Here is a 27,609-nt window from a genome sequence, read left to right on the forward strand (position 1 = left end):
TGGTTAAAGTCCTGCTAAATGTAAGCCAGCAGTAAATACTAACAAGGACAAACCGATCAAATAAACTCGCTGCGTTACTTAGATAAGGTTGTATTTATGGGGATGGAAATTTGTATAATTTGTAGATTTTAGCATGTAAAAAAATGGAGCTATTTTTAAAGGATGACAAAAAATCTAGAAAATGAATGTAATTCATTGACATTATTGTATCATAGTTTGCATTGTTCTGACCAGCAGTGTCCTGCAGCTCCCTGTGAGCACTTAATGAAAGAGGTTATGGTTTAATGTCAGAGCAGAGAACTCACAGTTGTCAAATATGATTTTGCTCTAATATGCACCATGTGGCGCTGTATGTTTTCTGTGATTGGAGGGTAGTGTCACTGCAGCTGTCACCCCAGCCTGCTCTCTGCTCTGCCTCGGGAAAAAAGCAGCAGAGATACAGATGTAATTACTTGACAGAACAGCAACACTGTATGAAAATGTGACAATTTCATAAAACCCACTGCAGCAAGGGTAACAGATGATACAACACACAATACTGTGCACAACTCTTTAGGCACAGATGTTGGCAGCGAAGCATGGTGAAGCATCCCGCTGTTTTAGTTTTTGTTGTTTTGGGGTTTTTTTTGCAGAGAGCGTGTCAAAACTAGAGACTAGAACTACAATTAGATCTTTTATCATGCAAAATAATCAGATCGCTTAAGTTCATTCTGTAGCGTGACAATGACCCCAAACAGAGCCAGAGTAATAGCTTCAGAACATGTACTGAATGTGCTTTATTAAAGGGTTTTATCAGACTGTGATTTACGTTTACTTCACCTTATGTGTTCATTGTTGAGTAAAAGCTATTGATACCAATTATTTTTATACTATATCCTCACTTCACAGTGAGAACCAAAATCTGTTTCTTCTTTCTTTTGTACTAAACATGTTCTCACACTCTGGAGCCATTTTGGTAACATCTCCAGGCACTTATTTGTCCAATTATTTTTAAGCTATATCTATATTAACTTTAATTTCAGTGATCATAAAAGTCATATACTAGAATAAAAACAGTTTTAAAGTTTTAGAATAGAATAGAATAAACCTTTAATACTGCACAGATGAGAAATTTGGGTGTTACCCAGCTCTTATGGCAAGGGGAATATAAAATATAAAATTGAAAAATTTATAAATTATAAAATTTGCTGACTTTGCACCAAAATGAGGTTCTATGGTCTATGGTATGGTTTTTATCTTTCTATCTCCATCATTGTTTCATTGCTGTTGCAGAGTAGATTTCAGGGTGCTGTTAGCGCCGGTGTCCTTCTATTATAGTGATACTAAACAAGGCAGGAAATTATATTTTTATTCTACAAAATGAAATGAATGTATCTACTCTGCAGAAGTGTTTGTGAATTTCAACAGATCGATTAGCTTGCTGCATTATATGTATGAACTGCATTTTTATCAGTTGCAGTTTCACCATCTCAGTGCCTAATGCTTCCCTCTTGTGGTGTCATGGTGGTTAGAAATAAATATGATATGTTATATGAAGTATATAATAAAAGCAAAGGCTTCACGTAAAGAGGGATTTGGACTGCTTTTAAGCAGGGTGACCTGCAGTATCCCACTGATTAACAGCCTCAACTGACACGTTCATGATGACTTTTGCTTTGTTCCCATTCCTCAGATCAATTTTCCCTTTATAAGGTTTGCTAAACCAGATGCTATATTTATGCTAAAAGTGGCCATAAAGAGTAAGGTCAGAAGGAGGAAAGGTAATACAGCAATGAAGAATAAAGGAAAAGTCAAAGACCGATTCCAGCTTTAAAAGGGGGATGGTTACATTTGTTTTTTTTGTACATAGATTTATATGAAAAAGATGATCTGATTTCTGGCAGCAAATGGCACATGCAAAAAAGCATTGGCAGGATAAATTCAGTTAAAGGGGAAAATCAGTGCAAAGGAACAGAAAAATACTTATATTAGTTTGGAAATCAACAAGCAAAGAAATCCAGATAGATGTGATTTTTCCCATTCAATAGTACTTTTAATGTGCATAGTTAAAAATGCTTTTGATTAATTTTGTCAGTAGGAGTAAAAGTTTGATGATTTTTTTCTCAGTGTTACTGCTCCATTAATAATAAGTGTTTAATAATTAATAATAAGTGAATCCATGTTTTACCCCAATGTTTCCACCATTCCTCTCACCTAACCCTCATTTCCTCTTCAGGCCTTGCCTTTCAACCACACACACCCTCTACAGCATATTAACAATATCTGAAAGTCATGTCCTTAAGAAATAAGAGGGAAAAATCGAGTTAAGACCCAACACAGGACCTGAAAGGTGCATCTAGCCCTTCAGCTGATTCATCTACCGTTTGCTGAACCCTTGTCAGAAATTGTTAGAAGAAGAAGCAGCTATTCTTAAGGATGGGAAACTCTTGATTGATGGAATCTTGAATATAGAAAAGTAACAATGGATTTTAATCCACAATGTAATGCCATTTGGAAAGCATATGATTGGCAAATGCATCATTTTTCAGGATAGCAATGATCCCCAAAACACTGTCAATACAGTAAAAGTATACCTGGATAGAAAAACATACAATAGAACAGCATCAGTCATGGCTTGGCCTCCCCAGAGCCCGGACCTCAATATTACTGAAGCAGTGTGGGATAATTGTGACACGAGAACGGAACAAAAGGCGGACAACACCCAAAGACGAGCTCTGAATATCCTTCAAGAAGCCGGGAAAACTGTTCCTGTGGAAATGACAAGAAAACTAGAACTGAAGAATAACAGTTACAATGCCAAATATTGACTTTCAAGCTTGTTATATTGTTATAAACTCTATTTTACGTATATTTCCATTTATGTTTGCACATGTTCAAATAAATCATTGCCCCTGAGGCAACGAGGAATGGCTAAAGATTTCTGCCAGTACTCCATAACAAACATTAACTAAAAGTGTTTGATAAATGCATTCTATTTGCTTTTTTAAAAATCACAAAGTGAGAGATTTTTTTTTATTTAAGTGAGCATTATGTTAATGTTTTAAATGTCATGGCATAGGATCAGATAGCTTCAAAGTAAATTATATTTTGAAATGTACAATCCCTTAAACACTGTGTCCTGATCTTGAACTAATAACTACTGAGATCTCAAGTCTACTGCATAATAAGACAAACAGCACCATTTAGAAAATGTCTTTTTATTGCAAGTATTCTTAATGCTTTGATGTTTTGTACAGATTTTCATATTTACAGTGATAATTAGTATTCCTCTAATAAATAGTACAACTGAAAGTCATTCTCTAGCCTACATGTTTAAATACTGCACGTGCAAAGTATGTATAATATGTGCTTGTCCAATAGATATGCTGTCTTAGTAGCTATTTACAATGTTACATAAGAAACAAATGTGGGATCCAACCACCATGCTACTAAAGAGACACTGTGCGTTTCCCCTCCAAAACAAACCATCCACTTCAGTGATGGAGTCATGCAATCATTCTACTGGGGTGAAGACAGTTTAATTACAGCATCACTGCAATAACAGTATCCATCCCAAAAAAAAAACAAAAACCATCAAATAAAATTTTAATTATTTCTAAATAAGAAATTCGTGATAAAACAGTTTTCCAATTAACCACTACATAACAGTAGTGTCTAGTTCTTTTTTGGTAGGAAATGTCCACCAGTGCTGTAACGTTTTCAAAAATAATAGTAAAAGAAAAAAAGCATTTTGATGAAAAACTAAACCAGCGTGACCTACTGTACAAGTTTGTTTAGGCTGCTTTTGCAGCAGTGCTCTTTATGAAGTCTCCAGGGTGCGATAGTAATAAATCATCTGTGAATGAAACCTTTTACACGTTTAAAATCACTTTGTCTGCCATAGGCAAGAAATCTGTTCCTATAAATACACCGTTTAATTATGTGTTCGCATTGCAAGTGCTGCTCTGCCAGAAGTGTAGGTAGAGCAAAGTCAACCTATACATTATACATATCCTCATATTTGAACATTCAATATCAATATATTTTCCACATATTGTGAATATAACGCTGAGTCCTGCCTGACAGCACATTCCCATGAGTGTGCAGAGAGGGAGAAACACGCAAACACCGTGACGAGACAAGAGCACGGCCAGTGTGATGTTACTTCACCTCTAGATGGCACTATTGCACAAACCTACAACCTTCTGCATCGTTTCACTGGAATGGATGATAGGTACAGTGCAAAAACAATAACAGGAACAAACTGAGTCCGATATGATATACATATTTATGCCAAAAAAAAAATGCCCGTTTGATCTTGTGTTTCCATGTAGGAACAGGGGAAAATGTCTATATTGTGTTGTCTGGTTCACCTCGGCAGAGTTCTATGGCTTTGGCAGGAGGGTTGAGAGGAAACAGAAAGGGCCTTTACCGCCTGCACCTGGCATGTTTGTGATGAAGCAGCCGCCTCTACTCCTGCTGAGCCTCCTCCCTGTACCTCTGAACCCGAGTGAGCAGAGAGCACCGACGGTCATGCACACACACAGATACTGTACACTTCAACAGACACTGGAGACATTTCAGACATGGGTTACAGTATTTACAGAAGACACTGACTTGATCGCATGCACTTGATAATAGGGGTGTTTCTGACCCCTGGGGGGGAGTCAGTGCAGGAGTTCAGAGCTGTCCTCGGTGGGAGAGGAACCGTCAAATTATTCAGTGCTGTGAGAATGTTTGTACATCGCCTTAGAGAGTTTGTTTTGCCTCCGAATTATTTAAGAGTGGCACGATTTGACTTCTATCGCTGTAGTCATAAAATATAGTCTTCATTATGGTGAGTACTTGAGTCAGTGAGTCAGTGACATGTTTTTCTTCCACACAAGTTGGGTTCTAGCCTTGAAGCTGCATTTAATGTGCACATGATTACATTTTTCTTATTCTGTCTATTCTGCAGCCAAAGGGCTGCAACTTAAAACTGTTATTAGTATCAATTAATTTGCAGATTTTTTTCTTCAAGCGATCAGAAGGTGTGATCTAAAACTGTCATGTCCAGGGAAATTTCCCAGGATCAAACAGATACAGAGAGCATTATGCATCTTTAAAGAACAGAAATAAAGATCTAGTTATCTAAAACAAGAGTACGAGTGGACTCTTTTAGTTACTCTTGCTGTGAAAAGTAATTAAAATCAATAAGGATTTTTTAAAAATAGTTTATAAATCAGAAGATTTATAAATCAGCGGACTCTGTACAGTTTTGGTTCTGCAGATAATCCAGTCATGTGTGACTGGATTAAGATTAAAATAATGCAAGCTACTTTCAGCTGCTCCCTTAATCACAAGGTGTCACTGCAGCAGGTAGCTCTACATGTTCGATTTGTCAGTTTTTCCATAATGGATGCTCCTCCTGACGCAGCCCTGAAGGGACTCAAACCTCCTCCTGGGATCAAACCTGAAAGTTTTTGTTTAGAAGGCAAATAATGCATAAAGCGCTACACTGTGGAGCCACCCAGATTTAAGTTAATACAGCTGAAAAATCTAAGTGTACCTTGTTAATTTTGAAAAACCCTTTGATTTTAATAATATATACCACATTTATGATGATACTAAACTTTTAAATTTGGGTTTTAGAACTGCTCAGCAATTTTTCACAGCATTAAGAAATCTTTAAATTGATGTGGGGTGATTTAAAGGACAAGAAAAAAAACAAAAAACACCCAAAATTCAAATGAAAAAAATCCACCCTGAAACACTTTATCACTCTCTTGGTGGTGACTTGTCTTTGGTTGGTTGTATTCTTCCTAAACGAGTTATGATGACGATGCCACATGATGGTGTCACAGATGTATTTCCAGATCATAAAATCTTGGTTAAATAAGTATTTAAAACAGTGATATGTTAGGGTTAGGTAGCAGTCCCTTGTCATCAAAGAGTAGCAAAAGACATGGTGCTGGAACTCTGACATGAAGCCTGAATGCTTCAACGCCACAAGACATTTTACTTTTAGATTAAAAGGCAAGATTCAAGTTTTCTCAGCTGGAAAAACGTCTCGCCACTCTGATTCTACCATTATCCTCGCTATTTCCACCTACACATTATGACACAGTTGAATGCAATGGATTCACACCTGTATACCACACACACACACACACACACACACACACACACACACACACACACACACACACACACACACACACACAGAGAGTAGTTAGATGGAGTGCTGGAGTATTATAACGTGAGAGAAGCTGTGGCCTGTACAGATCCTCCTGCTTCAGTGGTGGCAAGCTTTGCCATCATCTTTTCTCAGGAGCACTAATAAGAGGGCAAATATTTCCTTCCTTCCTTTCTCTCCTGGGAGCCAGACTGCAGCCCTGATAGCTCGTGAGTCTTCTGGTGGGTGACAGATCAGCAGAAGTGCATCACTTTCGGCTGCTGGGAAAGCGAACAGCTCTTAACTCCTGCATCGTTGTCGGATTTTTTATTTATTTTTTATTACACCAGGGAAACAGAGACACCAGTATGTTATGTGTAATGTCAGCCCTTGAGTGTCCCTGTCAGAGTAAAGGGGGAGGAGTCCTGCGCGACTCCTCATGCTGGCTTCATGGTTTTATTGGACGTCGGGTGGAGACGTGGCCCTCGTTCAAAAACACTAAAAACAATTTTAAAAACAGATTTCGTTGATTATTTCGAGCGTTGCTCCTTGCAGTTCTTTTCCAATCAACAGGGACACGACCTCACCCACTGGCATGCACATGCAGGCTGGCTTGTTTCCAGCTCACAGTGGGCACAGCTACTCCATGCCATTCCTCAGCATCTGATTGGCTGCGATGAGCATGACACTGATGATGAATGCCATGGCAAAGGCGCAGATGAGGCTCTTCCTCACGCACGTCTGACGGTTCTTCTTTGAGGGGTGAACTGAAAGAGATGTGAGAAGCGGACAAACACAAATGAAGGACATAAATAAAAAATAAGCAGATTTAAATGATGGTACCACTTTTGCTTCTAATAAGACTCTGGATAAATCATTTATTGTGCCCAGACAACGATAATGAAGAAAAACAGAGGGCTCACTGACACACATCAGACTTTCAATGGTTTATTTTGCTGTGAAGTGTTACTTTTTCAGCTCATTGGTCAACACTTCTCTCCCAGGAAAGATTAATGCCATTCAAAGCTGAATAGTATTACAAAGTGCCCTAAGATGCTTAAAATGTAAGTCTTGCTCTGTTGTCTTTTTTGTGGTTTGGTGTCGAGGATAAGAACTCAGCTTGGACCAAGAGCAAAGGATGGTCCCACGTGGAAAGAGTCCGGATTATTAGAGGGCAGATGTTGAATTCTGGGGCTTGGAGGAAAAAGATCTGAATATGAGCACACCCACGCACAAGAAGCATTCAGGATATTGGCTTTTCCTTCTTTTTTTCATCTTCCTCGCTGGTCGCCTTGCCTCCGTTCCTTTCTTCCTCATTTCCTACCTCATTCCTTCCACTCCTGGTTTGCTATGTGTCCCTCCCTTTCTCACTTCCTTGTTTCCTAACCATCTTCATCTTTTCCTCATATCCGTACCATCTTCATCGGCTAACAAACAAAAGATTTCCCAGCTTGACCCCAGAAGGACACACAAATCCTTTGTGGGTTGCATGAATATTTAATTTGGAAAAATCTGCCAAATCAAATATGTGGTGACTCCTGAATAAGAGAGCAGCCAGTGGTAGCTTCTTCATCTCTCTCTCCATCCCTTCCTTCCTTCCGATCTTCTTCCCTTCTTTGTTTCCTTCCCTTCTTTCTTGAAGCCTTTCTTCTTTAATTTTTTTTACGTCTTCGTCCATTACTTCAGTCTCTTTGTGAGCTTCCTTGTTTTTGTGCCCTCTCCCTTCCCTTCATTCCCATCTCTAGCATTAATTTCCTTCCTGTCTCCCCACCTTCCACATTTCCTTCCCAGCTTCCTCCGTTAACTTATAACTTATTAACAAACCTACTTCGAATTGGGTTCAGCACATAAATATAATTTATTGTGAAATGTTTTACTATAGCCGAGAACAAAAGAAATAACCCTGAGGTGTGATCTCCCATAGGCCATGACAAGGAGAATTATTGCTCTGGATCCCAGCTGAAAGAAGCAACAGAGAGGCCCACTAAGCCACAACTCAGCGGTCCAGACATCACAGCAACAGCCAAATTTCACAAAACAGAGCCCAATTAGTCTAGCGGCTTTAAAGTGATAGGAGAATCTTTAAGCTAAAGATTGGATTATTTAAATAAATAGCATGTATTCTAACATTTCCTTTTAACTCTGTCAAACAGGCTCGCTGTACCTCGTTATATATCAACTCTTTTCCTGAAGCACCTTTAAATAACTCCTTTACATGAGATATTCAGATAAAACCAGCAGAAACGGGTCAGTAAAACCCAAAGAAAAGTACAGAACATGGACTGGAGGAGAAAAACAGATTTAAAAAAAAAAGTATTTTTAATGATTTCACCTATTGTGCAGCTTACCAGAGGGGAGTTTCAGAGCTCGGGGGCTCAGACTGAAAAACCCACCCAGTCACCTTTAGTCAGGAACACCAGATTCATGGCTAATATAGTCTAATACATGCAAAAAAATCCTAATTACCTTCTCAAAGGTAATAATTTTCTTTTCTTTCTTTCATTTTAATTGAAACTGTCTGAAAGGTAGCAATTCGACTCTTGAGCCATTTGAAAGCTGCAGTTTGTGCTGTTTTTTAACCGCATCACACTGAGAGAAGGTTTTAATATTTTTTCTACTCATTCACATAAACAGGAAGGAAGAGTATTATTGTATAATAATGAGCAGTGAGGGGGTATAATGTGTTTGGGGGAGATTTCTGTATTTCATCGAAAAACCTCAAACTCAGGATTTTAAAATCTCGTCTCCATAAACCCTGAGTTTAGACTAAAGGACAGGATGCTGAACTGAAGGTCATGAAATGGGATTTCAAACTGACACACATTTTCACAACAGCAGGCCAGGTTTTTACTTCTGGCTCGATCAATTTCTTTCCCTGACCAGTTATTTAGCAGCTCATCCTCCCTGCAGTGAGTGAAATGATTTTCCGGGCCACAGTAATTAGGGAGGCTGAGCCAAAGACCTGCAGACACACGGCACTATTCTTAACTTTCACACAAAAAAGTCATCAAAAATGCTTCTTGAGTGCTGCTCCAAAGAAAATGTGGAATGTGGGACAGAAAAGGCTGCATCATTTTTGGCTGAGGTGGTTTCATTACTTGGCAATTTTGAGCTGAATAATTATTTTCCAGGCTTTCAAATTTATATAAAACTTGTCATTTTATCCACATCTTAGACCACAAACTGAAATGCCAAGGTTACATAACCCAACACTGGGTGAGTGAAGAGTCTAAATGTGGTTTGCTCCTTGTACACAAACAATTTAGGGTAGTTTTCTAAGAACAGATCTTTTGGCTGCTTCTTTTGAGGAACAGCATGCTGACACCGACAGTTACTCACATTCACAGTGTCATCTGTTAGACATTTGTGTCACATAGATGGAAATTAAGGAGCTGGTAGAGAAATCACTCTCCGCTCAGTATTACCCTCCATAAACCTGTTTCCCTAAATCTTAATCTACTGCTGACACAACATGAAAGTCTTCATCTGTTACAAAACAGCGCTGCTGGCAGGTGAAATGATCTTTAATTGTTTTGCAGTTTCAGTGGAGAAGTGCACCATGAGTCTTCAGACAGCTAAATCTTCCTGTTTCCCATTTTTTCACGACTTCCACCATCTCTCTAAGCTACTATTTCTTAAAGACATTTTGGACAGTGGAAATTGCAAGCTGGAAGTGCTTTTAAATCTTTTTCATAGCCTTCCCCGGCTTTGTAGTCATAAATTTGCTTTCTTTTAAGTTCTTCTTCTTCTTCAGAGGAGCCTGTGATTGTTGAATGTTACCACAACGTCTGAAGGCAGTTTATCCCCAACCAGCTCCAAACAAGTCAATTAAATCTTATGGCGTTAATAGAGTTCAGGGACTTTACACATGTCACAATTTTTGTTAAATCAGTTTCGTTTAAAGTCTTGCTTAAACAAAATCTGCCCAATCTTTCACATACATCTCTGAGGATGAGCTAGCAGGGTACAAATGGAAAGAACATGTGTTCAGCTGCTGGACTGAAGATGGGAGGAGAGTTGTGGTCTAGACAATCGTTCTAAGTCCAGTCAACTGAATCCAATGTCGGCCTCATAAAACACCTCTGCAGCCGCCCAGCCTAATGATACAACTGCCAAATATCCACAGAGGACTTTCTCCGGGCCACTGTGGTCTCAAGGTAATAAAGTGCTCGGTGGCTTAGTGGCTGCTGACTAATGCATTCATCCTTCTGTCCTTATCCAGCGGGGTAACTTTAGCTGACATCCATACTGTGTTGGTTTAATTTATGACACTTCCACTTGTTACTGTTGTGATGCTGATTTCCAAACTGCTATTAAAAGACAATCAAAGAGCATTTGCAGACTATGATGCAGTGATTCTGTATTTGTTTGTATTTGTTCAGCTACTAGCAACATTTCTTCTTGTTCAGTACTGAGAAGAATCAAAATACATTGACTCCTGCAGAAAAGTAAATGTGTGCTTGACTGCTTGTAAACACCATGCATTTTTAATTAAGAAGGTTTAAGAAATATTGAAAAGGTAATAGATTCCCAACCTCATGGCTACAAAAGAACGGTGGTGCAAAAGTATGATTTGTCACAATAAATATTATAAACATATTTGTCACAAATTAAATATGAGCAGGTCAGGCTGTAGGCTGCAGTTGAAGAGTTGAGGTTTAATAAAGCACACAAAATGCTTTAATAATAATAATGGATTGCATTTATATAGCGCTTTTCGGGACCCCTCAAAGCGCTTTACAATACCACTATTCATTCACTCTCACACACTGCTACAGTTGTAGCCACAGCTGGCCTGGGGCGCACTGACAGAGGCGAGGCTGCCATATGGCGCCATCAGCCCTTCTGGCCATCACCAGTAGGCGGTAGGTGAAGTGTCTTGCCCAAGGACACAACGACCGAGACTGTCCGAGCCAGGGGCTCAAACTGGCAACCTTCCGATTACAAGACGAACAGCCAACTCTTGAGCCACAATCGCCCTGAAGCCTTTAGCAGAATCTGTGGTGCAAAATGGTGATAAAGGCATTAAAAAAGGAAAGCGAGTTAAAAGAGAGTTTTGAGGGCTAAACTGGGAATTGCTGCGTAATTTAGTTGCTTTTTAGTTGAACCTGTTAAATGTGTTCCAGGGGGATTTTTCTTTTATGCTGAAAGCAGCAACAACAACGCTGATATTTTGAAAAAGTCAGAAATCACACCTTACATAGCGCAAGTGCACAAACTAACCAGCGTATGCAATATAGAGATTCAATCTATATGCCCTTAAATCTCCACACCTGTGAGGCAGCTGTGACATTCATGGATCGCAGTTGATTTCCACACTTGCAAGTGGCACTCTGGATGGCTGCTGCAGCTCCAGCATGTTTCTCCGCACTTTATGCTATTGGTGCAATTTGTTCAGCAATGAATCAGCGTCTGGTGAACTTCTATGGATCAGTGGTTACATTTTTTTCCAGTTGTTTTTCAGCCTCCCACCATATTGATCCAGAACGAGGAAAAGCCAGAGGGAAATCAACTGCCTCTTGTGCTACCTCATATATCAGAAAGCTGAAGTAATAAGCACAAGTGTAGCATGATGAATCGTATTCAGTATGAATCACACCATGACTTGATGTATCGATTTCTCCATGACTGAGCACTTTTTTGGTGTCCCTGTGTGGCAGGTGGTACTTGAAGACCTTGGGCTCAATAGATTCTGCAGTGGGCAGCCTTAATCATAAACCTAGTAGGGTCATCATGTTGTCATCACTCTACACCAGTTTTAAGAGCTTGATAAAGTGCTTGTGCAATCTTTGTCCATTCTCAGTGACACCAGTGTTGGCCTAGTAAATCCCTTTTTTATTCACAGGCACGTGTGTTTGTGAGAGACATTAAAGTCTCTTATGCTTCTGAGAGTCATTTTGGTCCACAGAAGAAATATAAACGGCCGTGGCTACAAAGACAAATCTCAACACATTGGAATTTAATTCACACAGTATTAACCTAAGAGACTGATAAGCACAGACTCACTGCATAACGAAGCAGGCTGGGACGCTGCTTTGGGACATGTAGAAGCTGCTGGTGTTATGACTCAGATTTCTGTGCTTCTAAAAGTCATGTTTCTGGTGTTGAAACACAATAGATGCCATTTTTTAATCTGCTTTCAAAACACACATGGAATCAATTAATTTGCACATGCTAAAATGTAACAAGGCTGAATAGACACATGAGTTTAGGTGAGAAACTGGGGAAAAAATTCCAAAACATAACTTTTTATGTGCAGTTTTGAAGAGGCTGAAGCTTTTTTAAGTGGGGAGCAGAAGATAAATACATTCTAGTAACAAAGTTTGCTTGAACATATCTCTCGCTTGCAGAGCATCTGTTCAGTTACAGCCAAACAGATGATTATTAACACGATCCCCCCCACATACATGCTCAGAACTGCCTGGCCTGAATGCCGAGTGCTGTGACAAAACACTGCCAAGTTTCATTTCATTTCAAACTGCAAATGTTTTATGCAAATTGAGTCACTTTGTGGTCTGTTTAAAATGTATTTCTCTCAGCACCCAAAGCAGAGATGACTGAAAGGGATGATTCATCAAATCTGACTCCAAACCTGGCATTTAAAAAACATTTTAAATGGTTTTGAAAGAAACAATTGCATTTCCTGTTTTTATGATAAGAGTGAAAGTCTTATAATACGCTCTGCTGCTCTGATATCCATGAATCTTGGATGGATCTTGGATAGTTCTGCAGAGTGAATTCATGTATATTTCATCTGTGCCGCTTCTAAACAGGTGACCAGCTGACACCAGTTCCCACGAAAGCCCCCAAATTAATAAATCAGCAGGTGTGCTGTGACTGTGTTGGCTTTAGATCTCGATGAGACAGATCAAATTCTTCCTGACAGAATGGATTACTTTCTCTGTCTCTACCTACACACGACTAGCCCAACACACACACACGCCGGCATATATATATATATATCTTCGTGCCTATGTGCAAAGCCAGCTCAGGGAATTCAGCTCACCTCCCTCAAACTCTGTCTGACAGTTGCCAGAGTTTTCCTTTAGGCTTTCTTCCTCATTGATGATGATGTTCTCAATGTCCTTCATGGTGAGGTGGTCACGGAAGGCGCAGAACAGGATGTGTTTCAGCTCCTCCAGGGTGATTCTCTGCATGTCGAACTGAGGGAGAAAGAGATGAGGAGGAGATTTTTAAAAAGAAAGAGACCATTTTCCCTTCACATAAATAAGCTTGCCGTACGTGCCTGGCAGGGTAGTGCGTGACACAATCCTTCCACTAGGAGTTCCACTAGACTGCAAACCTCAATAAAACATTACAAATACAGTCTCTATCGCCCTAAGCTGTGGAGTACAAAAAAGAAAAAAAGAAATCTGAGTAGATTTTTGCTTAGGGCGACTTACAATAAGTGATGTTCCCTGTAAGAAAGGACAAAAAGTTCAAATGAATAAATCACTCTTCATGTTCCAGTACGTCCCTGTACATCTTACAGATGTCACTCCTATACATTTACTTTAATCTGAGCATTGCGTAACGCTGATGCATTGATTAAATTGAATGAGGTAGAGTTATGTTCAAAGAGTGGCTGATTTATGGTTCTGTTTGAGTGTTTACAGACACACCCACTTTTAAACCAGAGGTGTCTGAAGGTCAGATCAAGAAGATCTTGCTGGCGAGCGATGCTTTGCTGGAAAGCAGTGCTTTACTTAGGAGCAGTAGGATAATTTAATTTACTTTTTATTCTGCAACAAGAAAAGCTTCAGAGCCGGACTATGATACAAACCTGACTCATAATGAAATCACAAAGAGCAGTGTGTCCCGAGCCAGTTGCGAGGACAGCGAGTTCCTCTGAATTCGTCTAAACGCTTGTATAAACTCACTGATATTTACTTTCAACAAAGGCAACGTATATTGTTCCTATATTGATGTTGTGTCCATTGTGCACACTGTAGGAATAAAAATTTGGTAACACTTTTAGTTTATAGAGCTACAGAAAAGAATGAATGGATTAAGAAAGTCATGGTAAAAGCAAAATGCATCTGCTTTCAATTCCCAGGTTTCATGTATCAGGATATTACAAAATTATTCTGGTCTTAAATTTTGGTAAGTGCAGCATCAGATTAACAACAGATAACATATTACACCATGTCATTAAGTATTAAGTATATCCTTACTGCCTCCATGGGAATTAAGACATGAGTAGCTGCCAGATGCTGCTATTCAAATTCGCTTTAATTAACTGATCATCAGCAAGTGTGATCACCTCTATAAAAGCAGATATTTTAGCAGTTTGCAGGTTTGGTGGATTCAGGTGTGTGCCAACACAATGCTAACGAGGAAAGATATCAGTAATTACCTTACAAGTAAACTGAAGTCCATCATTCTGCAGTGAGAAAGATTATTTAAGAGCACTGAGTTACAGTCGTTCAGTCTTAGTTATGCTTGATCTCACCACTGCCTTTCGACACTCTTGATTATGATATTTTAATCCAAAGCCTTCATAACTGCTTTTCATCATATCTAAGGACCAGAACATTTTATGTTTCAATTCAATTCAAAAATTGAGGGGTTCCGCAAGGGTCAATTCTTGGTCTGCTACTCTTTAAACTTTACACACTCGCACTTTGTACTATCATAAAGAAATCATAATATATCTTACCATTCTTATGCAGAGGATATTTATCTGTATCAATCTATAAAATGCACATTATATGCATAGATTTTTTTGTCAGTGTACTATTTCATGTAGAAGAGTGTGAGCTCTCTACTCTGGAGGAGTACTCTGTTTTGACGGTCTCTCTGTAGCTCTGCAGAAACCAGAAATATTTGTTGTTGTTCCAAAAATGCGTTCATTTTTATCCCCCCCCCCCCTCCACACACACACACACACACACACACACACACACACACACACACACACACACACACTTCAAAACATATTGAAAGTTTGAAAATTCTCATCTCAAACTGGGAAAATGGTCCACGCATTCATTTCAAACAGGTTAGACTACTTTACTCAGTGGTTATCACCTTTGCCGCTGTTGTCAAATACCATGGCCTTGAACACATCAGGTGGTTAGGCCTTTTCTCTGTTATCTGTATTACACACTCACCGCGGTACCCAGGACATGCATGGATGGGAACTGCCCCAGTATGACCCTGAAGTTGATAAGCTGTGTAACAACAGCTGAGCCAAATCAGTGGAGCATAAAAAGCTACGACAGGCAGAAGCACAAGGAGATCTAGGAAGTCAACGTTAACGGGACACCAGCTCTGTCTTCATTAAAATAGTAGCAATAACAACAATGATAACAGTGAAATAATTGCAAAAGTTCCACTGTTATCTTTATAAACCTAAAAAAAATTAAGCAGAAAACTCTGTTATATTAAACCAACCAAATATTTTTAAAAAAAACTTAATTAACATAAATAATTAATAACAAAATACAACATCGGCCCAAGTCATTCTATTACAAAATAATTTCATTTTGCCTGCTCTGTGGCCTCATATGTGTTAGTATGGAGTGCACAAATTCAAACTGTGACACTAGTACAGTAAAATGACCAAATATGACACATCAATTTGTAATAAACATATAATCTTTTTAGATAAGGAATCATGTCTCATCAAGTCTCATGAGCTGAATGAGTGTTAATCCTGGTCTCCTGTTTTTTTTTTTTGAATTTATGAGACCGAACAGTGCAGAGGGATAGACAGGAAAGTGGGGAGAGAGTGAATGACCTCGGGCTACAGCAGTCCCCGATCTGTCTTCTTTAATGCAGACCTGCTAGTGAAGAGAGAGTGAAGTATGTGCGTGAGGAAACAATAAGGTTCAAATACCTGGTGATATCAAAAATATGCAATCAACAATGATCCCATTCTTTTAACAAAAACAGGAAATAAGATGATGGAAAATACAACATCAATAAACATTTACATAAAAAAGAAATGTAAATGCATATTCACATTTTTGATGATCATAAAAGGCTCTCACTGAACATGTTGTTTTTGAAACTTTGTGAACAAGGTGAGAAACACCACATCTCTCTCTGCTATACAAATACAGTTTTTATTATTAACATAATTATTAGTATAAACAGAAAGGTTTCCATTCTGGTTCAGTCAAGCAACTCCAGAGAGCTTCTTCACAGACCATATATATATATATATCTACATCTATCTATGTATCTATCTATTCATTCATATAGAGTTTATATGATTTACTAAATTTATCCAGCTTCTCAACACATTTGATCTCAGTTTACAAACACCAAATCCAGATTGTGTTTGGTGCACTCGGTGATATTATGATGAATGACACTCGTCCAGAGAGTGAAGGGTAACATTCACTGGACTTTCTGGCAAGCCTACTGCATAAATCACACTTGGACACTTACCATCGATGAGATTTGTTATCGCTCAGCCTTCTCAGAGTGAGCTAATGAACACTCGCACCAATCACACCTCAAATGTTAATCAGCCTTCATGAAGATTCATTATCAGAGGTAATTAAAATTTTGGGTCAATGTTTCGTCTTTTGTTTGCCGGCTCATTAATCAAAGGTGAACGTAAATGTAAATGTTGGCAAGACAAAAGTAAAATAAAGTTATGCAACAATAGACTAATAAATCACATACATTGTGAAATGTAATTTAAAAGCAGGTACAGTTAATCCAGTGGAAATGTAAATATAACAGTGACAGAAAACATAAACCCATAAAAAGAAGGTACAGTTACTAAATATTTCCCCTGAAACCACCAGTACAACTAAAGGTTTATACCAATACAACAACTGATACTTCAATATTCTTCAGTTATTTGATTTTCTTCATTTTACTGCATTTTTGTGAAAAGACAGAAGGAGCAACACGATGCATCACCTGGTTGAACAGGTGACCCATGCTGTGCAGGCTTTAGTCCTTAGTGCTGCACTGCAGGTTCGAGGTTGCTCCAGGTGCTTTTCTATGTGCCATTCCCCCTCACATACAACCCATCTGCCTTTCTACTCTATACTGTGTAAAAAAAAAAAACTGATAAAAAAAGAAAATAATAAAATTTATCAATCATTTAAAAGAATAACACAGTAAGCAGAAAAAACTATGATGACCACTGAAACTCAAACACTGACTCCTTGTTGACCACCAAACTCAAAGTTTTCTACATTAGTATTGAACATACTTTTCAGATAATAAAGAGCCCCACAGTTCAGTATTGACAAACATAAACAAACACAAACTTTTTGTGAGACTAAATAGAGTATGGCATTAGTTTAGGCAGGAAACAAAGTCGAGCTCAGCCCATAATCCCAGCCGTTCAGCTAATACTCTTCCAAGCAACCAACTAGTGAATCTCAAACAGAGCCATGCATCTGCAAGCCTCTTCACAACCCATCATTCTCCTTTGTATGTGTTAGACTTGATCATTTTCATCTGCCTGCTCTCTTCAGGACACTGCTGCTGCTGTGGTCCTAACTGGAAAGCTCATACAGCAACAATCTCACATCAGCCACCATGTACAGCAGCATAAAAAGATGTTTTGCCTCCTGTTTCAGAAATGGATGCGATGTTTCACAGACTGCAGAGCTCTGTTTATTTCTCCTCGCATCTCCCTCTGGAAAACAGAGAGAGGATCTGTACTAAACAGACAGATCTACCTGGAGTGCCCCTGCAGCATCTGCCACTTAAAGTTACTGCCAACTTTTGTGTTACTTCCCCCCCAAAGGAAAAGGTCGGCAGCCTAATTGTGTTTACCCAACCTTTATGCGGCCTCGCTTCCCAATAAAGACGGCATCGCTGGCACCCATCAAGAGACTGGCAGAACTTCATTTGCCAAGAAAAAGAGGGATGAGCCAGAGGATAGCTCTATTCACAGAGCACTACAGTAGAAGATAAGAAAAAGCCATTTTATTTTCATTTCCCATATCCCACAGACTTTCTCAACCTACATTCACATTCAAGTATGGACTGACCTTTATGGAGAATATGGTGAAAGAAAGGGGAGTAGAAAAGAATTACACACCTGAACCTAAAGTGACTCCCACAGAAAAGACCTTTAGTAGGACACCCAGTGGTTTGTGACCTACAGCTTCATACTGGAGCCCACGCTGGAAACCTTCAGTCTTCTTTGTTACACATTCTCCTAAGAAGTTCAGTCTGAAGTGCAATCACATGCCTCAGGCACAGAGAACTTTAATGGAGACTTTGGAGAAGTTGGAAATGTCACATACTGTTAAGGTCTGCTGTGGTCAAAGCTCAGAAGGAGCCTTGTATTGAAATGAATTGAATCCGTGACAGAGTGATGGGGATAAAACAGATTCACGTGATCATTAAAATCCTGTGATTAAACTGACATTTTCATTGTTGATATTTAAAGAGAAGAAAAATGTCTGGTAACAAATAGCAGGAATGTTACTGTGCCGTTTTGAACTAATCTTTAAAGCATGAACCATTTCTGGTAGGTGCTTTTGGCAAAGTTTTCATAGCTGTTCCAACTCTTGAAAGACATGTTCCTCTTTTGTGTGTCCAAACTGAAGGAACTTAGGGACTACTAAAGTTTGCAGGACCCCGTTTAGACTCTAAGGTAGATATGTGTTGTACAGCACAAGGAGCTTTGGTAAAAGTAAATGAACAGATCAAATATATATAATAAACCTTATGTTGATTGGTCTGGATCCGACATGGACAACTGGCATATTTTTTAAAGCCATGTATGACTGACGGACAAATCCAGGGGTTATTAAACCAATATGTTACACAGGCATTACAATTACATTTTGAACATTTAATTCCTTTTTGAAGGAGAGCAGCTCGGACTTAATGGAGGAAAGACATTCACCAAGGATAGCTTGAAACTCCGTTTTAAGTGTAGCAGCAAAGTCCTCGCGGAGAGCCGAAAGCAGCACCGCTTTGAGAGCGCTGACATCGCTATTGGTGGCGGCCTGGGCCGCAGTCCCCGATTCAGGACGGGTAAAAGGGTAGTCAGGAGAAGCAGGCTGCAGGTGAGGCCAGACCGAGCTTCCTCCTTTAGTCAGCTTTGGTGGCATTTTAGTGAGCAAAATCAAAAAATGTACTTTTTTAAAATGAGATAGATATCGCTTGGGGTCGAGTCAGAGAATAATAATAATTTAAAAAAGGCTGACCCTGCAAGAGCTCACCAAAAGCGCTACTCGCACGAAACCGCCATTAGTCGGAAGTCCCTCCCATTTTGAACATTTAAGGGATATACCATAACTGTGACTCCTAAACCTACAAGCCTGTCGCAGGGTTAACAGAGAGACAAACAACATTCACACTGACATTAACCTAACCTCACTATCTGCATGTCGTTGGACTGTGGGAGGAAGCTGGAGTACCCGGAGAGAACCCATGTAGACACATGCAAACTCCACACAGAAGCAGATGGTTGATTTAAACCCAGGACCTTCTTGCTGTGAGGCAACAGTGCTAACCATCGCGCTTCCATGCTGCACCACATACACTGTGTGTGAAAAACCACCTGTTGTGGTTGTCAGGTTTTCCTCTTCTCCAATGCTAAAGTTCAAAGATTTTCAACAAGAACAGATGCAAACTATTTGCAAGGGAGACTGGGTTTGTTTATTATAGCTGGACTCACAGAAGTTTAGGGTCCAGTGTATAATGCTGATAAACTCTTTACAGTGTTGATAACATAAGTCCCACTCCTTTCTGAATTTGATTGGCTTGCGGGAGAAATTGTTCCAAAAGTTTTCAACTGACAAATCTTTGAGTAGAGAAAATGGACACAGGCCCTTACAATCACACCACTAATAATATTACTGCATTGACATAACTTTATACCATTTTAATAAATGCATGAGGTGTCATAAAGACTCAAATAATACAGTTACTTATTAAGAAGTGGACAGGTTATATTTCAAAATGTGGATTTTCTGTTTTTAATATTCTCCTCAATTATTTCATGGGAACAGTGGGTATATTATAACTGTACTATAACATATCTGAGTCACTGTGAGAGCCTTTGATGCAAGGTTTAGAAACACTTTTACTAAAAGAGTCTTGAAGTTCATTAAAACTGTAACTACCATAAAATTAATCAAAATCAGTGTAAGGAGATGCACTGAGATCGTATTTGCCCACACATACAGAAGCACTATCCTTGAATTAAAACCATGAATTTATTGACTTTTTGCAAACTCTTGAATATTTGTTAAGACCGCAAAGTGGATTTGGGATTGTGGAGAAAGCCATGTTCATCTTTACACCCATAAATGAGGCGTACTCAGCTGCTCACACACACAGGCGGTGAGAAGGTGCCAAGAGCCAGCATCCATCCATCTGCTGAGTTCAGCCCTTTGCAGTACAGCCAAATTATAGAGCTACAGATAACATTCTCCACACACTGACGAATCCAATTATATGCATTTGCTAATGTAAATCTAATGCAATGAACTTGCAAGTCCTATTTTTTCCAAATGGTAGAAATATTAATCCATTTAAAACGTGCTGCAGCTGAGGAGGCACATCCTTGAACCCTGTTTGATTTGAATGCAGAAGAACATGCTCTATGCTTGTTTTAATGTAAACACTATCTATAGAAATAAGAGATATTTCATTTTTTTCATTTCAGTGTATTGTCAGAGGCTGATTATAAGAAAGTGTGAGGTGGTGGTTTTCCAGGGATCTGACTGCACCAGGGTTTTTGTTGTTTTGGTTTGTTTTTTTGCAGGGCAACATGACAGTAACAGAAACTGATCATGTAATCTGTGGATGCTGTTGTCAAGCTGGAGAAAGGAGAGTTCTGGACTTTGGGGGAGAATTTTACAGAAGCTTGACAGACAAGGCTTCAAATATGTCAAATATGTAATGTGATTTCCAAGTCCGACGAAATGGTTGTAAGTAACAAAAACTTACAGTTGATTAAGACACCTGGCATGGCCTCTATAGTGCAAGATCACACACACGTGCAATACTGAAAGGAGGTTTATACGCAAACAGCTGTGCACGTATGGTGTTCCCAGCTGTGCACTGTCTGCAAAATCAAAACAAAACAAAAAACACTCATCCATTACTCATATATCCAAATCTCAGTATTTTCACGATATCATGTCTGCTTAAAAATATAAATTTTCTAAATCTGAAAATTAAAATACTTGTCCTAATTAGGATGTTCAGAAAAAAAGGCTTACCGTCAAAACATGCATCTAATTAGAATAAAGGGAATAAAGAAAGCATTGAAATTACAGACCTTTAAAATTAAATGTTTTTTCTAAAGTAAATTACAGTTACAGAACACAAATGGAAAAAAAACTGACTCCTGAAAGAAAACAAAAGCAGAGCTGAAGACTGAAACTAATAAAGGTCAGAGTGTGAGAAAAAGGCAGTTCTCTTGTTAAATGAGGAGCGATTCGGTGTAATCGGGATGACCGGGAGTGATAAAGAAAGAACAAACAAGAGCCGTAGAGTGACAACAAAATCAAAGGTAAGGGAAGTGAGATAGAGGGAGAAGAAGAAAAAGCAAAGAAAGACTGCTGATCCAACTAGTATTAAATGGAAACAGACTCCTCCACTACGGCGTCTGCACAGTTACATCCTTAACAACCAAAACTTGTGATGGTGCACATCTGTTTTATGTTAAATACAGATGAAACTCCACAAACTTACAAGTGTGATTTCTGTGTAATTATTTCAGTGAAGACTAAATCATATGACTTTATAGACGTTTTTGATTAGCGCTTCAATTTATTAATATAAATGCTAATGATGAGGAAACCAAAAAGAAGAAAAGGAGGATTAGAAGTGGAAGCATTTCGTAAATGTTGGATTTATTGTCTGACTGACACTGTAAATAACTAGCTGTGTTTTCAAGCAAGTTCAGCCCCTGATCTTAAAACATCAGTCTGACAGCAGTATATAAATTACTGCAGATGTTATTTGTGAGTTCCACTGGAGAAAAGTGACGGCATCCAAAAGCTGGTTGGTGTATTTCTACCCTGCTCCTTATTAAGAGACCCTTCAACAATCGACATTGTGACTACACACAGGTACACTTGTTGCAGTGTGGGATGGTGCAGTTTGGAAGTGTAAAGTAAAGAGAATAGAAATCTTCACTAACACTAAGTATGCAACCTGTAAGGCAATTCAGTTTAGTCAATTATTTATGCCCTCCTCTGCTCAACACCCAGGTCTAACATGCACACATTCTCTTCCCTGTTAAAATGAATGCTCAGCGTCTTTATCGATCTCTGCAGCCTATCTGTTTCCGTTAAAAGGCCCAAAGCCTTCAGGAGAAATTTATATCTCCATTACCGCTGCGTCACCAAGCCATCAAAGGCCAGAAGATTAATTGAGCAAAATAAAACATAACACGTGCCACGAGGGTAACAACAGGCGGGAAAATGAATTGTAGCTCATTTCTGGAACCAGTCATGTAGTGTTTTGAATTTACACAAACATTGGCCACATGATGAAACTGACGAAAATGACTTGCAGTGAGACTCTTATGGGCCACAAAAAGAGTTACTTCTGTCTTGAGGTCTGTAACCTCTACGCTCCAGTGCACATTTCATTATAGCCCCACGACCAACACACGATAGATTAAAAAACAAAAACAAAAAAACTCATCCTAAGAATTTTTACAGCTTTTTCATATACAAGCAGTAATATCTGATTGAACAGTTGCAGATAAATGTTCATATTAGGCACTTAAAGTCTGCAAATCCTGGCATGATACTTGGATCAGGACAGCAGACTTTAGACAGTTTATTTCACAGACAGTTTGAGGAAAATACGGGAAGAAGGGAAAATGCCTAAGGCCACTTAGAAAGCTACCAATAGCCAATTACTGTTAGTATGATTAATCAAGGTGAGATTACTCCCATTAACCCCTGTACTGGAGCAGACTACAGGAGCAGCCTGAGGGTCACTGCCCTCATTATTGGCTTTCAGTGGATCTATGTGGTGTGCCTCATGTAATTCATTACCTTTTACTGCAGAAGAATGAACAACAGAGGAGACAGCAGGGAAGAGAGATAAAAGATATGAGAATGAAGTACAGCGAGAGACACACAAAGATGAGGAAGAAATGTAAACAACCAAATAAATCGTAAGCACAATTTTACTTGGAGGTGTTGGCATTGAATTGCAGTTCAATAGCTGATAGTACAGATTAAAACATGGTTTAATTAAACCCACGGTGTAGCAGGACCCCTGCTAAAGGACGACTGGTTATATATTGTATTTCTCATCTTAAAGTGGTAGAAAAATCTAATTAAAGCTCGATCCAAACAGAGAAGTTTTCTTATATCGGCTAGTGCAACATAGGCAACTCTAACTTCCATCGAAACCTTCAATTTAAGTTCAGTTTATACAGTTTATAAGGTACTGCAAAATGAAAATTTTGCAGATTGTCACAAAAAATTATTTTGTTTTTTAGTCTGTAACATGAAAAAAGTTGGAGAAGCACCAATGTAATAATTCTGTATGTATCTGTATGTAATTATGTATGTATGTATGTATATATATGTATATATTGTACTATTCTTAGTTAGCGTATTGTCTGTCTTGTCTTAATGTTGGTTTAAAATGGAGCACTGTAACAAAAAATAATTTCCCCCAGGGATCAATAAAGTATTCTGATTCTGATTCTGATTAATTCCCCAAAGAAAACATTCAACGTCATTGTAGATGCAGGGGAAAGCTGAGAGATCTGTCTACCCACCTGCTTATTTGTGTTGCAGAAATTAAAATCATCTTCAAAGAAATGTCACATAAGGTGTTCTTTTTCAGTATGTCAAGGACTGCATCACCAAGCCTGTACTTAAAAGTCAAGGGGAAATGTTAATTCATGCAGTATTGTGAGTTTGGCTAGTAAAAACGCCTGAACTCTGACTATTTTGTGTAAATAAATAAATAAATAAATAAATAAAGAAGGTTTTGTGAATGGGGTGCAAATCTTTTGAAGTCCTATACATCCATATTCACTCTTCATCCTTTCTGTCTGCAGGCCTGATGGGACTTTGAAGTACAGCGCTATGAAATGATGAATAGTGGGAAACAGACCTATGTCTTTTTGATTACATTTAGCTGACAAATGATTTTCTCCATATATATCTAAATAGGGCTATACGCTGTGATTGCTTGGTAGATAAAAATGAATAAGATCGCCTCAAGTAAATCAGTGTCAGTGTAATGTAGTCAAAGAAATTTATTCTGATTGGCAGACACATCATTAAAATTCTGGACACTCAATAACACAAATGCTCCTCCACAGTGTGTGTGTGTGTGTGTGTGTGTGTGTGTGTGTGTGTGTGTGTGCGCACATGCAATTTTGTGCATATTTTAAGTCAAGCAATTGTGCAGAAAATACAGTGATGTGGTGCTGACACTTCTCAGAGCTGCATCGTGGATGAGAAAGAGCTGTAATGAAGTGAATCACTGAAGGAGCCAAGCTGACTCACACGCAATTAAAGCTACATGGAACATAAGGAGCGTGAGTTAGGATGAAGGAAAAGGAACAAAAATGTCATAGTGTACACAAAAAAAAAAAAAAACCACGAGGCTCCAAATGATTAAGGGAGCAGGCAGAGGCAGGAATCAAATTAAGAGTTGAAGCAGGAGGCCTGAGGGTGCTTGCTGCTGCTTTTCCACGAGCAGCAAAACTTCAAACAGCAGCTTTCTTGTTTCAGAGCTAAGAGAAGAAAAGTTATCAGCCTGACTCAACAGTACAGTAGCAATATAGTGTTCATCACGAACAGCATGGATGTAGATACAGTAAGTTTAAGGCTTTAAAGTTTTACTACTATTAATGGTCGTACTGATACAGCGTATTCTATGTTATATATTTCTGTTAACCAATAAATAAAGTCATAATCCTACTGCAACCTGCCACTTTATAATCAATAGCAACATGAGGTGAGGTGTCTCGAGAAAAGTGTCAGCGTTCCCAAAGATTACGTAAAAAGAAAAATGAAAACAGCCAACAAACAATAAAACCAATGTGCCAACTACAGATGGAAGCAGCCCCTCTGACATGATGCATTCTGTTGTCCTTAGGAGACGGATGTGACAATTTTAGAAATGAAGATGGAGTGCTAACTTATTAACACTTGGTTAATAAGCGGCATCCAAAGACCGTATAACTGGATCACACAGACACTAATACCTGCTAATAAGTGCCAAGTAGCAGACTAAAATAACACAAACCAAAATTGGAACACTGATGTGTAGCTTACAGCCCAAAAAAGAAGTCAGCAAATTATCAGGTAATTAAAAAACACTCTAAAAGGCACCGACAGCCCAAAGACAGTTGAAAGGTTCAGTTCAGTTGTGTGTATGTGTATTTTGGAATGAATGTGAGGCCATGTGGTTGATTATGTGTGTGTATATCTTTGTTGCATACACTTATCTTTAATGTGTAGCTTTTATTACTTGTATACTTTTATACCTGTTATTAATCTCTGGCTCGCTTCCACAGCGTGTCTTTTCTCCCATCTTCTGTCTCTCTCCCCAACCAGTCGTGGCAGATGGCCCCGCCCCTCACTGAGCCTGGTTCTGCTGGAGGTTTCTTCCTGTTAAAAGGGCGTTTTTCTTCCCCACTGTTGCCAAAGTGCTTGCTCATAGAGGCTCATATGATTGTTGGGTTTTCTCTGTATCTATTATTGTAGGGTCTACCTTACAATATAAAGCGCCTTGAGGCGACTGTTGTTGTGATTTGGCGCTGTTTAAATTAAATTGAATTGAATTGAAATTGAATTATTCAAACTGTGAAGCACTAATTCTATGAAAGAAGCCATCTATGTCCACTGTGAGCGACCATCTTTGAACAGAGGCGGTGGTTTACGACACCAACTGTCTGCCATCTATAATCCAGTTTTGAGATCCCTCCCCAGACGCCTTAACGCCCACTCACATCCTGGGCCATCTGACCTCAGGAAATCGCATGATAAGGTGGGGCCAGGTTTCACAATGAGCTCACCCGAAACTCTGGCTGATTGGGACCCACACCCAGTTTCACACCTTGGCTCAGGCGATTAGAGGATCATCAGGGGGTCCTTTTGTCCCTCTGTGGGGGGATACTCCCACTAGGTTTAAATCTGGGACTCTCCACCATTTGACCTTAGATCTGAAGAAGCTTCTCGGATGAGAGGTGAAACGTCTTCAAGCAACTTAAAGAAGTCCAGACGCTTTTCTTTGCAAGCTCCTTTGACTATTTGAATGAAGTTATTATTATTATTTTACTATTATTATTCAGGAAGTGGAGCCACTGTGATTGGCTACAGCAACCTGTAATGGTGTACCTGTCAATCACAATGGCCACGCCCAAAGCTTTAAGGCTCAAAAGAATAAAAATGGCCACAAAGAGGGAAATTTCACATGGAGATAAAACCATTTAGGCTCTAAAGATGCCATTTTTATGGCTGAAGTTGTTCTTGGTAACACTGAAGGGTTTGACTTGAAGAACTACAGTTTTTGGTACTACAACACTGGCTTCTTTTTTAAGCATGAAGAGATTACTGCTTGCTCTCATTCAAAGTCAGCATTGAAAACTCAGGTGGAGGTCATCGTGAAAATACATTTCTGTCTCGCAAAGGCACTGACGGCCTCAAGGAAAAGATTCTGGCCAGGGATCAAAAGTAATGCCCTTCTTGATGCATGAGACAAATTGAGTCATTTTCACTTTGATAATCCTCTATAATTCACCCCCCAACCTCTGTGCTTCAATGTGAGGAGGATCACATTAGAGTAGATCAGACTGCTGGAAGGAGGATGATTAGGCATATGGAACGAAACGGAGAACATGTGCATGCGTGTGCACACGTGTGGGTGTTGATTAGCTGTCTGTAACGCTGTGTCTCTGTGCCACCTTCATTGCCATTCAAGGCCATGCCTGGCGAGGGAAAGTGATTTTTCGCTCGTCTCAGCCTTCCCAGCCGGTGAGTGAACGCCCTTAGAATTTGTTTACATCCTGCACGTTGGCCTTGAATCTATCAAGCACCCAGCAGCTGCTTGTTAGAGAAGTGCTGGCTCTTCTCATACTACCTGCCTGGAGCAGGACATCTGACAGTCAGCAGTTCTTCATCAGCAGACATCTTATTTAAATTTCAGTAATTTAGCAAGGCAATCTGAGAAACTTGGAATTATAACTAATCATTGCAATGAATGAGAAAGAAAAAAGAAAATGATTGAGGACATTTATCAAATGTATCTATTTGGCAAATTCAAACGCTGATCCTGAATCAGTTCAAGCCTGCTGTATTACTAAGGCATGGATATTATTGAAGGCTCTACCTGCATGGGCACAGGAAGTCAAGCTAAAGTCAAGTACAGCAGAGGTTTATGTTAAACATTCAACTTCAACAACAAAACCACAGACATGTGTAAGCAGTGTATGACCAGATAAATAACAGAAAAGAAATGTCATGTGGACGGATGCTTTGCTGTGAGTGGTTGTTGTGTTGTTAGCACTATCTGACAGAACACTTACACAACAATCTGAGGCA

General features: G+C 39.1%; 1 protein-coding gene across 1 annotated transcript in view; it reads right to left on the reverse strand.

Moving 5' to 3' along the window:
* Positions 1-3,181: 3,181 nt before the first annotated feature.
* Positions 3,182-27,609, reverse strand: part of LOC113036012 (calcium-binding protein 8) — a 57,180-nt gene continuing 32,752 nt past the window's right edge. The window contains exons 5-6 of the mRNA XM_026191992.2: positions 13,140-13,296; positions 3,182-6,900 (exon numbers count right to left, since the gene is read on the reverse strand). Of these exons, the coding sequence (XP_026047777.1) occupies positions 6,773-6,900; positions 13,140-13,296 (285 nt within the window). The 3' untranslated portion in view covers positions 3,182-6,772. The remainder of the gene's footprint in view (positions 6,901-13,139; positions 13,297-27,609) is intronic.

Source organism: Astatotilapia calliptera, chromosome 14 (genome assembly GCF_964374335.1).
Source record: "Astatotilapia calliptera chromosome 14, fAstCal68.1, whole genome shotgun sequence".
In the NCBI taxonomy this organism is placed as follows: domain Eukaryota; kingdom Metazoa; phylum Chordata; class Actinopteri; order Cichliformes; family Cichlidae; genus Astatotilapia; species Astatotilapia calliptera.